This window comes from Histoplasma capsulatum, genomic scaffold (assembly GCF_000149585.1).
Source record: "Histoplasma capsulatum NAm1 scaffold_2 genomic scaffold, whole genome shotgun sequence".
NCBI classification, from domain to species: Eukaryota; Fungi; Ascomycota; class Eurotiomycetes; order Onygenales; family Ajellomycetaceae; genus Histoplasma; species Histoplasma mississippiense.
In genome coordinates this window covers 565,682-579,637 of record NW_001813981.1, presented here as the reverse complement: position 1 = coordinate 579,637, position 13,956 = coordinate 565,682, and the positions used below count along the sequence as shown (strand labels likewise).

Genomic DNA, 13,956 nt, shown 5'->3' with positions numbered 1-13,956 from the left:
GAATAACATCTGACGCTTGCTAGTTGGCTCGTGAGCAGATTGGCTCAAGGCATGGCAAGCAACTTCGACAAGCCCGTCGAATAGACTGGCAGTGGGTCAAAGTGCAGGGAGTCAAAGTCATGGAGGCGACCCTAGCGAGCCGCATTCAGAGAATTTAAATATAGCTACGGCTCAACCTGCTAAGCTGCCAGCCTTATGCAACCTGGAGTAGAAATTGGCTTCTTACAAAGACAACAGGGAGGATGAGCTGTCGACTTTGTTTGCTTACCGTCCTTGTGCAACGACGTCAAGTCCCATCGTGCGATCAGCCTTCCGTGATCCCCATCTTGCGGACAAGGTTTGACGATGTTAACGATGAAAGGCCGGAGTGAAAAAATATCACGCGCAAGTAGGCTTCCTTTGATTACAGCCAAGTGCAAAGCAACTTGAAGTCCCCACCCGATGGCCATTTCCTCATAGCCCTGGGTGAGCATGGCCTCGCGGAAGCAGTTGGAATTTGTGTCTGATTGTCAAAAAAAAGGATAATTCAAGCTCACAGCCGGTAACTAACAAGTGGAGGTTACTGTCAAACACCCCCTACACAGACGTCACATATCGCATTTGATCGTAATCACTGTGCGAAAATTCCCAGTTGCATATTGGAATCATGTTCCATTCAGTGGCGTGGCATTCCCGGATATGAAAAGGAACAGACATAGTTTCAGGGACTACGAGAGTTGCTATTTTGAGATCAAGGGTGGAGAGAGTCCACTGGTGAACGACTCTGTATTGGTTACGGAGCACATTCCAGTTTGTTGACCAACGATTTGCTCAAGATTTATAAGATAGTTAACTAACTAAGCTTGATTCGTTAACTAGTTATTCATTTATTTCTTATGATCGCCCTAATCTCAAAGTCGCTTCTCAGGTAGGCTGAGCTTCCACACAGCTTCAACTAGCCAGCGCGGGTTATTTCCCCATTCGGGCCCTAATTCCACCTCGATGATGCATTCAGAACCCTGCGTAACTACCATTCCTCTTCGATGCCGCCTTCGGCTTCTCACCGTCATTTGAACAGTCAACCCGCAGTCAACCCTGTTCGGTTGGGTCAGGAAAATTCAAATCAGGTCAACTGAAAACCCTTCATGCTGTTGAATGAATTATGGCCATTGAGTCCTTTTCTATCTATTGCCTTTCTCCTTCGGATGAAATCGCTTCATCAGAATTCCTCCGAGTGCCCTTCACCAAGATTGACTGTGTTGGCCGCATAAACCCTGTCTCTACGGACAGCGAAACAAAAGTGGTAGACCCAGCTTCCTACCATGCTATGTACATCCATCTCTCACGCCTCTCAAGTATTTCACCTCCAACTCAAAGTTGTTTTTGATTCAGTTTCTCTTTTCATATTTATGTACAGAAATTTGCTAAACTACTCCGGTTATCCTCATATCTTCAGATGAAAGCATCAATATCGGGTAGAGTGGACTTTGCTAATGATTGAGCGAGAGCATACCTTTAGCTACGAAAAGCAATCCTGTCCGTTTCTGCTCTATAAGATGTGGGCGGTGAGCTTTGTTTGGTTGCACTACCTGATTGAATCTACTTCGAGCACGATTGACAGCATGATGTCTAACAAAGACTTTCAGTCACAGAAGCTTGCATTTTAAATCGCTTATTATGCTACATAGCCACAAGACATGTATTAAAAGGGAAGATCGTCTGCAATGGAGAGCAGTGATTCCTCCACCATACATAAATCGAACAAAATGCTAGGTATACACACTTATTTCCATGCCATATCAAGCAAACTTTGCTCACAAAACAAGAGCCGCAACCGCCACGGCCGCACCACCGATAGCGCCCCAGTTGGCCGCATTTGTGGCTAACGGCATTGCCAAACCGCTGCTGCTGTCAGTGGTGGGTGCATTGGTCCCAGTCGGCGAAACACTCTCACCGCCGGTGGGTGCTGGAGTCGCGGTAGCGGCTTTGAGCTTCTCCAGGCCGGCTGTAATTGTGACTTTCAAGGGAACAATATATCCGGCGGTGGGGATGTGGGTAGATGATGATAATTTGGTGACCATGCCTTTGCCTGTTTCAGAAACTAGCACGAGATTGGTGCAGTCGGCTGATGCGGCTTCGATTTTGCACTCCATTGAGTATCTTACGGGTCTGGCGCGGAATTTTGTGAGCTCATACTCCTCTACCTCTCATTGGAAGCAGATGCAGAATGAGGAGGACTAAAGAGGCTGATTATGAGGAACTTACCCATCGTCACCCTCCCCATCGTAGCGCATTGCTAGGCTTGGCGGCATTTTGGTGTAGCTTATATCCCCGTCAATGCTGCATTTGGTTTTGTCGGACCCCGGAGCACACTTCAGGTCAAATACCGTCGCCGTTGGATCCTAGATTGAGAGTCCATAGACACGATTAGCCTTGTATTTGCTCTGCTCTTCTTTTGCCTTCTTAAACCACCTTCTTAAAAAGGATACTTTCTTCGATTTCTAATCACCACCACAGTCCACTTTGAAATGTGGTGTTCAGCATATTTCTTACCACTTTGACTACAGAAGCCACCAACTGCCGTTGACTAGATGGCCCAGGAAAGGCCAGTTCGGTTACAATGCTCTTTTGAGCCTGGGTAAGGCCAAAAAGACCAAGGGCTGCCATGGCCAACGTGATCTGCAGTTTTGCGGGGATCATCGTCGCTATCGAAATGCAATTGCGGCAGATAAAGGCACGAGGGTATCGAAAAACAAACAAAAAGAATGAGCGACGACGAAGTTGTTTCAAGCGAGTGTATGCTGCTTCCTGATTTATTAATTGTCGCTCCCTCGCTCAGGAGGTGGACGAAGAGAATATATAGGAGATGTTAGGCCACTGGGGCAAAAGAGCTCAATCATACCAGCGCCATCCTGGTAGTAGAGGGACGAACCAATCCAAACCCCCAACAGGAGAACAGAATCGGAAGGGGGCGTCCAAGCCCACTCAAGCAACAAATCTGAGTCCCAAGAAAAAATACTAGAGGCGATGGAGCCTAGCATCACATTCCGATCGAATAGCTCATTCTTTGCGATGACCGAGGCGGCGATTGAGCGTTTTTTTAACGAGACCTTTAGCCGGGAAAAGACTAGCAAGTCCTTTAAACAAAGCGACAGCTGTCTTTACTTCGCCTCCGAGTTGTGCAGCAATGAGATGTTTCACCCAGAAAAACCACTCCGCCTATTGTGGCTCTGGGCACTTGGCTTGAGCTGACAATTGTGCCTGACGTTCCTCATCCTACCAATCGCAGGGTTACAAAACCGAAAAACTTAGCAGAAAACCCTCATATGCAGGTACGGGGTATGGATTATGGATATTTATACGGAGTTAAACACCGTGTATTTCGCTTGCGTGGGCGCCATACTCAATATACGGAAATGTGGAAAACAAATGTCCTTGCACATGCTAGATACACCATCATAAATACTAGTAGGGCTTAAATGCACCTATCCAGATCCTAGCCACTATTTATGGCCTAACTTGACAATCAAAAACTTTTGGCATCAAGCCTCGAAACATGGATTGATAACTCCACCTGGAGGTTAGGCGAATTACACCCGGTCAAGAGCCACTATTTTTTATAGGTTTAGCGCATAAATACATAGTTTTCCATCATTATCATCATATCCTCAGATCTTTGAAATATTTTAGAATAGAAGAGAGAAATTACTTTTGTTATAGAGCTCTCAAATCATCTTCATTCCATTATAGTAAGTAGTAGTAGTAGCAGTGACATATCTATCTTTCTCATTCTAAAATCATCTTTATAATACAGTCAATCTCTGTATGTATGTACAGTACTAATACATTTTTCAATCATCTCTACTCCGTACAATATTCTATCTTCTATCTCCGAATTGTTGATAACTTGATATGATGATCTCACTAGATAGTGTTAGATCTTGATACAATTGATAGATATCCTTGCTAGATATCGGTGCTAGGTATCACAAGAGCTTGATATCATACAGAGGCAGATGGGACCATGAATTACATATTTGATTTGATTTTGATTTGATTTTGTTCCATGCAGTTCTTGATGTGATTCGCCTTTCTTTGCCCGTCGCCGCGTCGAGAAACTGCTTCTGTCATTTCGCGGTTTATTTACTACTTACTCCCTTTCTTCCCGCCATCTCACTTAACCTCACCTAAATCCGCCGCCGGAGGCTCACCCTGCGCTTACCCTAGCTCTCAATGCTGGCGAACTGCAAATTTCTAACAACCAACCTCACTGCTTGCCTATGACATCTAGGTCCTCTCATGCACATTGGAGCTCTTTAATCGTATTACGAGGTAGATCAGAATTCAGCTTCTTCCACCGCCCACCATCAGAAAAGACAAGCCGGCGTAACCGGTTGACGCAAGGGATCAAAGGCTCATAGTATGGAGTAAAATGGTCCTCTCCAATTCGAAGAATGTCTGCTTCGTCAACCACAATTCCTTTCTTAGTATGAACCTTATCTCAGCAAGCTCGGCCGCTTCGCAGGATAATTGCTGTTTTAACACTGATTTAATGATTAGTCACTCTTTTAAACAAGCTAATCTCAAACTGGTAATGAGCTAACCCAAATAAGTCTTTGATCCCGTGATGTGCAATTATCCTGCGAAGCGTCTGAGAAAAAACGGTTCCAGTTTGTTAGCAACACGGGAACGATTTGCTCTATACCTTAGGCATGGGTGAGAATACCAAACCAACTCCATCTATTCAGCATCTCTGTACCACCTTGGGACCTAGGAAAATCAATGTTCTCGCGATGGTATCAATTTTTATTTTCATATTCCCATTTATTAGATATGAAGTATCACCTCAAAGTCAACTCATTTTTTTTTAAACACGGGAACAATCTGCTATTTACTTGATTTCAATCAGAAAAAAAGTGATCATTTTCAACAAGATACATCTATATTAAATATTGATTTTTTTAATATAAAAATTATATATTTATATTCTTCTTCTCTTTAGCTACAAGCTAAGGTGGTTCACAAATATCAAATATGTATGATGATTGTGTAATTGAAAGTTAAAGTTGAACAATTTGAAGAATCTATGAAAATCTCAACAATTTCCACAGAAGGATGAACCGTTTCTTCTCAGACCCTCTGATGAAGATTGCTCTGAGCACATGACTTGTAATTAAAGTAGTTTAGTGTCATGCTGCTGCAACCGGAGCCATAGAGGGTCTGAGCTCGCTGAGATAAGTATGAACCAGCTTTTCTGTGTTCGTGTAATTCCATTTTTCAAAACTGTTCCACTCACTTACCATTCCTTTCCTGGGTCATCATAGTGAATGCATATCCAAAAGAGCACCCAAAAAAAGGATTGTAGATCGTGCATGAAGGAATGGCTTTCACCGTATAGCACTCCAATAGCCACAAATGCCCTGGTACCAGTCTTGCCTCGTGCACCAGAGGACCCATCCCGCCGCTCACTGATCGCCAGGTGGACCAAAAAGGCCCGCCGAGGTATTCAGCGAGGTAGAGTGCTTTTGTTCATCACAATAGGACGATGTCTCAAGAGAATTCCTTGCCAAATACTCCTCGATCTGCTGACTTCGCATATATTCAATAGTTAGCTGTTTAGAAATCCGTGTCATCTTCCTCGTACAGCCCAAGCAATGGCCTCTGAAAGGTGGGGATTGGAGAATTCCCACTCGACATGAATCGAGAAATGCCTGGGGAGTAAGGAAGTCATTAAGCTACTAAATGTATGTACTGTACATACAATCATAGTCAACTAGACCTTGCAGAATGCGACTACATTAGTCATCTGTGTATACGGTGCAGACATGACGCTGTCTGTACATGATGAGGTGTTGCTTTTTGCAATTATTTAATCGAATTGAACTCTCATGTCACTTTTGGTGGAGCTGTATAATAGTTAGCTACTATAGTTCATGGATAAATTCAACTGAACATGCAAAATGCAACTGCTACGGCTCTCTTCCGTATTCCGCCAGGACAAGATCATCAGGCGGTTTTCTCGAGCATCAGTCCCATTCCAGATACCCAGGACAGTTGCAAGAAATACCAACTTCTTCTCCACAGCTGCTACCGGCGAGCTTCATTCCACTGTCACGATCCCGGATCTATTTGTCTCGTTCCTGGCCCAGAAGCCAGTGCCAAACCCCAGCTATGCAAAAGTAAAAGGGTCGCTGGAGGTGTCCATGAGAAAGTATGTTTCCTGTACCACTGTAACGAAAGATTATTATCTTTAGTATACAACAATTATTGCGCAGTTACTAACGCCAGGATATGGTATGTACGGGTATAGTGGTAGAGAGTGCTACTATTCAAAGCGTGTACAAGCAGACTTTGCGTATTTCGCAGCCCTGCTCGCCCCGAAGGCAGCTGAGCCCGAATATCAAACTATCCGTGACTATATCTCTTGGGTATGTTCGCGATTTCAGACTGATGTTTCTTCTTTTCCTTCCCCGTTCGCCGTGGATTTGTGCTAACTAACTACCTGGGACTGGAGCGGATTGTTTTCAGATCTTCTATTTTGATGACAGTATGGCCTCTTATTCCTCTTGTTCAAAATGGAGCCAAACTAACCACCTATTTACTGCATGCAGTGTTTGATGATGGCCCTCTCTCGAATGACCCCCTCTTTGCGCGGAGAGAGCTGGACGGTTTACTGGCGGTGATGACATCGGATGGAGATGTTCTCTCTGACAACGATAAATCCAAACTTGTATTCCAGAGTATATGGAAGAGAATAATTGAGGTAACTCATATTGAACAATTTATACAATTCAATTCCAGCTTGGGCTAATACATACAATTCTAGTCCTCCACAAAGGGTAAGTGTTCTGTCGATAGGAAATGGCCATAGATACTCATTTAAGAGAGATGTGTCCGTCTGGCCAGAAGGGCTAATCCGCCTTCTTTCCCTGTCAGCATAGGCGTCCAGCAAAGGTTCCGGAAATATATCAGAAACTACTGCGACGCCGTCTTTCGGCAGGTGAGCGGACAGCAATTACTCGACAATAGCAGTGTTAGCAAATATATAGCAATCCGTAGCGAAAACATCGGTGCTATGCCCTTTTTCCCCTTGATAGAGTACGGTCTATCACCCTCTCCTTTTCTATTCAAACCGCTTCCCTCCCGCATCTGTCAAGATACATAATTGTTTTAAAAACAGATACCACCAATTCCTCGACCTCCCAACTGAAGCCGTGGAACATCAATCGATAAAGGAAATCGAATCTACCGCCGTGGAAATTCTGGTGTTGTAAGTTTCTTATTTTGCTCTCTCTCTCTATACCCCCTTTTACCATCAAATTCACCCAATCCCAAGTACATGCAACTTACTTCCCCCCTTCCCCCGGGGCCCCCTTTAGGCACAACGATCTCCTCTCCTACCAAAAGGAATACGTACGTAACCCACCACCCCCCTGAACTATCACCCAACAGGCTTAATTGTCCACGAACACGCAACACCTAACCATCCCGTCGCTTATCGGTTGATTTTTCACCCAGGCCACCAAGCCCACCAACCCTAACATCATCACCATCTACCGCGAACAGCACGGCCTCTCGCAGCAACAGGCATACGACTCCGTCGACGCCCTGCTACGCGAACGGTATCGACGGTGGTATATCGCGCACTCGAAACTGCCGATCCTAGGCGAGGAATTGGATGAGCAGATGCAGCGGTATGTAGGCGGGTGCCGTGATGTGGTTGCTAGTAACCTGCATTGGAGGTGAGATTTTATTTTCTATTTTTTACTTTTGGTTTTTTCATTAAAAATTCCCCTTTTTCCCCTTTTTCCCCTTTTTGTCGCACCCCTTTTTTTGACCAGTGATGTTGAGTGGTGCTTGTAGCTTCTGGACGGATAGGTATTTTGGGAAGGATAAGGATGAGGTTAGAAAGAGTAGGAGGGTGAAGTTGCTGGATTAGTTGTAGGTTATGCAGCATGCATCACGGAAGCATCAGCCGACGGGATCGTCGAAGAGGGGGCTAATAAATTTAATATATGGAAAACAAATGCAATTTTTAATGCTAAGTTTCAGAGCTCAGGTCGAGAGGAAAATAACACGACTTTCTTCTTTTTCTTTCATTACTTTTTCTTAAGGAAAAAAGAAAAATCCGGCCTATTCATACATGCATACACTGGTAACATGGAAGAAAAAAAAAGAAAAGAAAAGAAAAGAAAGTACGACGGAAAACATAATATCGTTGTAACTCAGAAAAGGTTGCAGGTCCGTAAACGAGATATTTATATCCAACCAAAAAGTAATGGAAAATGAAAATTAACATAAATAGAAACCAGTTTATCTAAACAAAACATCATATAGGAAATAGAACAGATAAAAGTGTATATGAACAAAGCTGGGTATAGAAAATCAAAGCTAGATATGAAGGACGCAGAACAGAAGGCAAACAAATCATTGACGAGTAGACAATATTCTTGTGAGCTTTCAATTCATGAACAAATTTCACGTTTCGATGGCACTATCACCCTCTTCCAGGTCCACCGTGGGATCAGCAGGGGTCCCTGGTTCAACGACTACGGCATCCCCAGGCTCTTCACCAGAAGCGTTATCAAGAACTTCTGCAACATCATTCTCCTGCTCCCTAGCTCGGTTTTCCTCTGCCTCTCTTACGGCAGCTAACTGATTTTGTCTCGCGGTCTCTGCTGCGTTTCTTGCCGCTACGCGGCGTTCTCCAACACCTGGCACCAAACTTGCAAGGAGAAGAGCAAGTGCTCGCTCTGCCGTCCTAAGTCTATTATACACCGCCGGCTCGCTGTGAGGCATAGCTGTGGGATGCCGCCTTTCCACTGTGGAACGAAGGTCTCCATTGATGGTATTGGGTTGCATCGGATGCACGGCAGGATCATTTGTGTTAATCCCTCCAGAGGCTCTGTTTGCATTTTGAGGCTGATGTATATCCATAGGCAACAAATATTCGAGAAGTCTGTGGAATGGATCCAAGGCCATCCTCTGGAAACGCTGTGGTATATCTGTTTCCGACACAAGAGCTGTCACTGCGGAGAGTGAAATTAAAACAATCCTGAGCCACGTACCATCTTCGGTGAACATGTAGCAAAAGAAATAAAGCCGGATGAAAAGCCAAAGTCGTCCCAGTATCCGAGAGAGATTCGCTGGGCCTAAAATTATTCGATGTCGCTCCTGCTGTTGTAAGATGGCTTGATTCACAGCAGGTGGTATATTCGTTGTATTTGGCGCCGCATGTGACACGTCATGTGGAATAGGGGTTATGTGCGGGTGAATGGTTGTCCTATGAGTGGGGAATACAGACGTTCCCGTGTGGATGGTGCCATATCCTGAGGCAGAAGCTGGAGGTAAAAGTATTGCATGATAGCCAGACGGGGAAGATAGTAGGTAGAGGGAATTCTGCGTAGGATCTTGAACAGTTGGTGAGGAATTAAGCAAGGAATTCTGCGGTGAAAAAGTAAAGGAACGGGCTCTTGAAATCCGTATTTGATCCACCCGAGTACTAAGAGATGATAGCCGTGCGAGAAGATTTGCAGGCATGCTATCTCTTCGGCCAAGTGGATTACGGTCCTGTTCATCCAGAATCTGATGAAGTTGAATGCGTATGCTAGAAATTTCTTCGACGACTGGCAGATGGCCACGGCGTAGTTGGCCTTCCATAGCAAATATTTGTTCTAAGATGGTTGCGATTGTTCGTTGTCGATTTTCGTTTACACCTCCCACACCGGTTCCATTCTCCCCGAACCACGTGGAACGACTGGGGGGAGGAATGCTTGCTGTGTGCTGAACGGGAGAAATGCGATGTGTGGTGTTCTCGGACATTGTGGTCCATGGGGATGGCGATTGGTGCGACAGGGTACTGGGTGTCGAGCCCACTCTCTCGCTTTGTAGGTTCGGCGCCGGCAACCCGAATCTGGTGCCGTATAAAGGCGAATTGACATCAACGTATAGAGGTGAATTCTCTACAGTATTCTGGAATGGGACACCGGTCGTATTTATCGCTGGGGCAACTCCGGTTCCTGAAGGACGAGTCGGGTTAACCAACCGTGAATTCTGAGTGATTTGAGCCGCCAGATGTTGATGTTGTGCTATAACGTGCTGGCGTATAGCAGCCACCTGGCTGGTGAATGCCTCTGGGTTGAACTGTGCTTGCCCATGCGGTCTCTGTACTGTTGGCTCAACATTGTTTGTACGGAGCCGTAAGTTGGACGACTCCTGCGGTGGGTTCGGGAGGTTTGAAATATCGCTTGTTGGAGGGGGGATAGTAACTTTGACCTGACTCGGGGGAAGAACTAGATGAATCGTGTGCACACGACCCTATTGCCAACCGAATGTTATATGAGTCTGTGATATCCCGGGGAAAAATGGGGTCGAGGACAAACTTACGTCTGTATGCTGAACAATATTGCTTAGCCGCTCTTCATTGTTTAATAGAGGTTTCCCCCTGTAAATGAGCCTTTGTATATCTGGACGAGGGCGGCTGGGCAATGTTTCAGACAGTCGAGTTTTCAAATCTAAGATCTTCATTGCAAGAGGAAGGTTGTCCAGAGTAACTCGGGCTGGGACCTCGAGGGACGGAGAGAGGATATGAAGATCGACCGTCTGAGCAGGAGTGCCAGCTGCATTACCAAATTCGGCTACACCGCTTATGTCCTGGGATTGGATATCTGTGGACATCTTGCCTTCTGCGTGTCAGGTTGCTTCGAGACTCCTGGGAGTACTTCCGTACGAACCAGAGAATGTGAGGTAGTCGGAATTCGAGGACTTGAAACAAGGCTACGTAGTGATATTTGACGTCGACGGTTCCCCTTTCAGGACGGGGCAAGGTGAAGGTGGATATAGTAGCAAAATTGACGGCCCATGCAATAAAAAATAAACGAGAACCAAAGAAAGAGTGAAATCAAGCACCGTATCCGTAGTCGGAGTGCGGTAATCACCTCATCCGCACATCTGCACGCCGTCTGACTCCTCTGATGATGATATGGCGATGGCGATGGCGATGGCGATTGATGTTTATTGTTTGAGAGTCGTCAGAGGGCTGACTCAGGCTGACTCAGCGAGGGCTAGCTGACTCAGATCCCTCGCCACGGACATATTAATTCCATGGTATTCGCGTGGTTGGGTTGTCGACGTCAAGAGATTTAATTAAGTGGTTTAACTTTTTATTTATTTTGGTCCGTTAACAGTGCTCAATTGGATTCATGGTTATGATCCTGCACTTCCGTGGCATGTTGGGGTGATCTATCGCCTGACATACCTCGAATTTAGGAAGCACTGAAGGAGGTCCGTTGTCCACCATGTTCGGTGGACGGGCAGCTGTCTATCGGAATCCCGCGAGGTTCGCGAGAACCTGGGAGGTTGTTGCGGCGGAGCTTGCCCCATGCAGAGCTAGCAACGGGATAATAGCGTTATCTCGAAGAAGGCTGTTTTCATCGTCATCTGGACGCTGGCAACAAAACGGCCATGGAGGCAATGGGTCTCAGGGGAAAGAGTCATTCCGGTCGAGATTGCGGACTGCGCTAGGGAACACCAAGATCGAATGGCATCCAATTCCCGTCGGGTTAGGCATCGGGTTCTTGGGGTTTGTCCAATTCTTCAGATCCAAAAAGTCGGAAAGAGAACGACTGGAACGCGAGGGTAACGAGGGGGAAGCTTCAGCGCGGAGGAAAATCCGTCCCTCTGGACCGTGGCAAGTTCAGGTCATGTCCACCCTTCCATTGAAGGCTATGTCTCGGCTTTGGGGCCGCTTCAATGAACTATCGATTCCATACTATCTCCGCGTCCCAGGTTTCAAGCTTTACTCCTGGATTTTCGGTGTTAATCTGGATGAAGTTGGAGAGCCTGACTTACATACCTACCCGAACCTTGCTGCCTTCTTTTATCGCGAGCTCAAACCAGGTGTCCGCCCCCTCGATCCGAACCCGCTCGCCATTCTTTCTCCCTCCGACGGGCGAATATTGCAATTCGGTATGATTGAGAACGGGGAAGTCGAGCAGGTTAAAGGCATGACATACAGTTTAGATGCCTTACTAGGACATGAAGAGTTTAGCCCTGGCCATGAGGCAGTACATCCTACAAAAGCTCCAATACACCATAGCATACACCGCGAGCGCACCAGTAATAAAGTCCCGGATAATGTGGCGGCAGACGAGAATTTTGCTAAGATGAATGGAATAACCTACACCCTCCCAACATTACTCTCAGGCAAGGGAAAGGGCGCATCTCCGGGAGATAAACCACTAGACGCCTCTATGCACTCCACCACCAGCTCCGAGGCTAAAGTCAAAGCCGACCTTGCCAAAGGCGAGACAGCCTGGTACATGCCCACACCCACCTCAAACAAATCCCTCTTCTACATCGTCATCTACCTCGCGCCAGGCGACTACCACCGCTTCCACTCGCCGGTATCCTGGGTTGTCGAAAGCCGCCGCCATTTCGCTGGTGAGCTCTTCTCCGTCTCCCCGTACCTCCAACGAACCCTTCCAGGCCTATTTACGCTCAACGAGCGCGTCGTCCTCCTCGGCCGCTGGCGCTGGGGGTTCTTCAGCATGACGCCTGTCGGCGCCACGAACGTCGGCTCCATCAAAATCAACTTCGACTCCGAGCTGCGCACCAACAGTCTGACGACCGATACGGCCGCTGACCGCGCTGCTTCCGCTGCTGCGATGCGCGGCGAGACCTACTCGGGCTTTTCCGAGGCAAAGTATCGCCACGCGAGCGACACGCTGGAAGGCCATGCGCTGCAGCGCGGTGAGGAGATGGGCGGTTTCCAGCTGGGAAGCTCGATTGTATTGGTTTTCGAAGCGCCGTTGGGCAAGCGGCCTAGCTTTGACTTGGGGTGGAGGGGAGAACAGCGCGAAGGTGGATGGAAGTGGAAGATTGAGAAGGGGCAGTATGTACAGTATGGTCAGGCAATTGGCGAGGTGGAGGATGTATAAAATGAATTGAAATCTGTTATATTACAAAATGTTGTTTATAGATTGGGTGCGGAACATGTGCAGTATATGTATGTACAGTGCAACACATGACTGTAGCTTCCTCATCCTGGACTTCTGGATTTGTACAGAAAATGTCTGGTTATCACCAGTCGTGAAAGCCAGGTGGACAGGCTGGGATGGCGTTACGGATTGGTTATGATGTGGTTACAGAGTTTATGCTTAGTGGCTATAAGATGCAGCGATATTTCCATTATACTCGGGTTTCTACACCCGTGCTGTCAATCCGCTGAGGGCGCTGTACGGACAATATCTAAGCGCAAACCTTGAGCAACAAATGTCGTGTAGAACGGTTGGTTTTAAAGAAGCCTCCGCTTTGAGAATTTTGCAGAAAGATCAGGCAACCCTCCAAAAGGAGGCCGCCAAAGAAGGCGGGGGTGTCGAAATGTTGGTAGCAATAGACACGCTAGGGGCTGTAGATTGCGCAACATGCTAGGACTTCAGAGCAACAGAGCTCATTTACTTCGCTCTCTCTCTCTCTTTTGTTTTTAAAGTCTGTGCACGCGCATTTGAGAACCGCCATGCTAATTCTAGTAATATTTTGTGTTCGGTGGTAGACCCTGTTTTTGATCATCTGCCTGCAAAATCTGTCAGTGGCAAAGGAAACGAGGATGATCTCTGAGGTACAAACAAGCGTTCTCCCAAAACTCTCAACACAACTGGTTTCAAATTCAATCCAACCACGTTCCTTCTCTCTGATGTAGGTGCTGTCAGGATAAGTGATCGCAACATCAAAATCTATCCACATCACTCTCTCGGGGTCACCAGGTACAATCAGAATGTTCTTAGGGTAGGGATCATTGTGCTCAACCAAAGCTGAATGAATCTGTTCAATTCCATGGACCGATTTGGCCATTCGCTCCTTGCTGTAAGTAACACAGTTCAAGGGCAAGGGGTGTGGCAGGTACTCGATCAGAATTGCACTTGGGAGGCCAGTGTCATGCTGAAAGCCATCCAGATGGGGGGAAATAGCATCTGGATT

The 13,956-nt window shown here is 46.5% G+C and overlaps 4 protein-coding genes across 4 annotated transcripts; 2 read left to right on the top strand and 2 right to left on the bottom strand.

The window, feature by feature from the left end:
• Window positions 1–1,793: 1,793 nt before the first annotated feature.
• HCAG_02269 (predicted protein) lies at window positions 1,794–2,291 on the bottom strand (the record flags this gene model as incomplete). Its single annotated transcript, XM_001542048.1, has 2 exons — window positions 1,794–2,148; window positions 2,245–2,291. The coding sequence occupies 2 exons, from the start codon at window positions 2,289–2,291 to the stop codon at window positions 1,794–1,796; spliced, it is 402 nt and encodes a 133-aa protein (XP_001542098.1).
• A 3,648-nt stretch (window positions 2,292–5,939) lies between these two features.
• HCAG_02268 (predicted protein) lies at window positions 5,940–7,918 on the top strand (the record flags this gene model as incomplete). The annotated part of the gene is made up of 9 exons (XM_001542047.1): window positions 5,940–6,190; window positions 6,290–6,407; window positions 6,508–6,526; window positions 6,591–6,742; window positions 6,921–6,979; window positions 7,160–7,249; window positions 7,359–7,392; window positions 7,498–7,673; window positions 7,843–7,918. The coding sequence occupies 9 exons, from the start codon at window positions 5,940–5,942 to the stop codon at window positions 7,916–7,918; spliced, it is 975 nt and encodes a 324-aa protein (XP_001542097.1).
• A 539-nt stretch (window positions 7,919–8,457) lies between these two features.
• On the bottom strand, window positions 8,458–10,656 carry HCAG_02267 (predicted protein; the record flags this gene model as incomplete). Its single annotated transcript, XM_001542046.1, has 3 exons — window positions 8,458–9,008; window positions 9,048–10,296; window positions 10,366–10,656. The coding sequence occupies 3 exons, from the start codon at window positions 10,654–10,656 to the stop codon at window positions 8,458–8,460; spliced, it is 2,091 nt and encodes a 696-aa protein (XP_001542096.1).
• A 620-nt stretch (window positions 10,657–11,276) lies between these two features.
• HCAG_02266 (phosphatidylserine decarboxylase proenzyme) lies at window positions 11,277–13,410 on the top strand (the record flags this gene model as incomplete). Its single annotated transcript, XM_001542045.1, has 3 exons — window positions 11,277–12,871; window positions 12,959–12,985; window positions 13,263–13,410. 3 exons carry the CDS (start codon window positions 11,277–11,279, stop codon window positions 13,408–13,410), a joined length of 1,770 nt encoding a protein of 589 aa, XP_001542095.1.
• Between the last annotated feature and the right edge of the window lie 546 nt (window positions 13,411–13,956).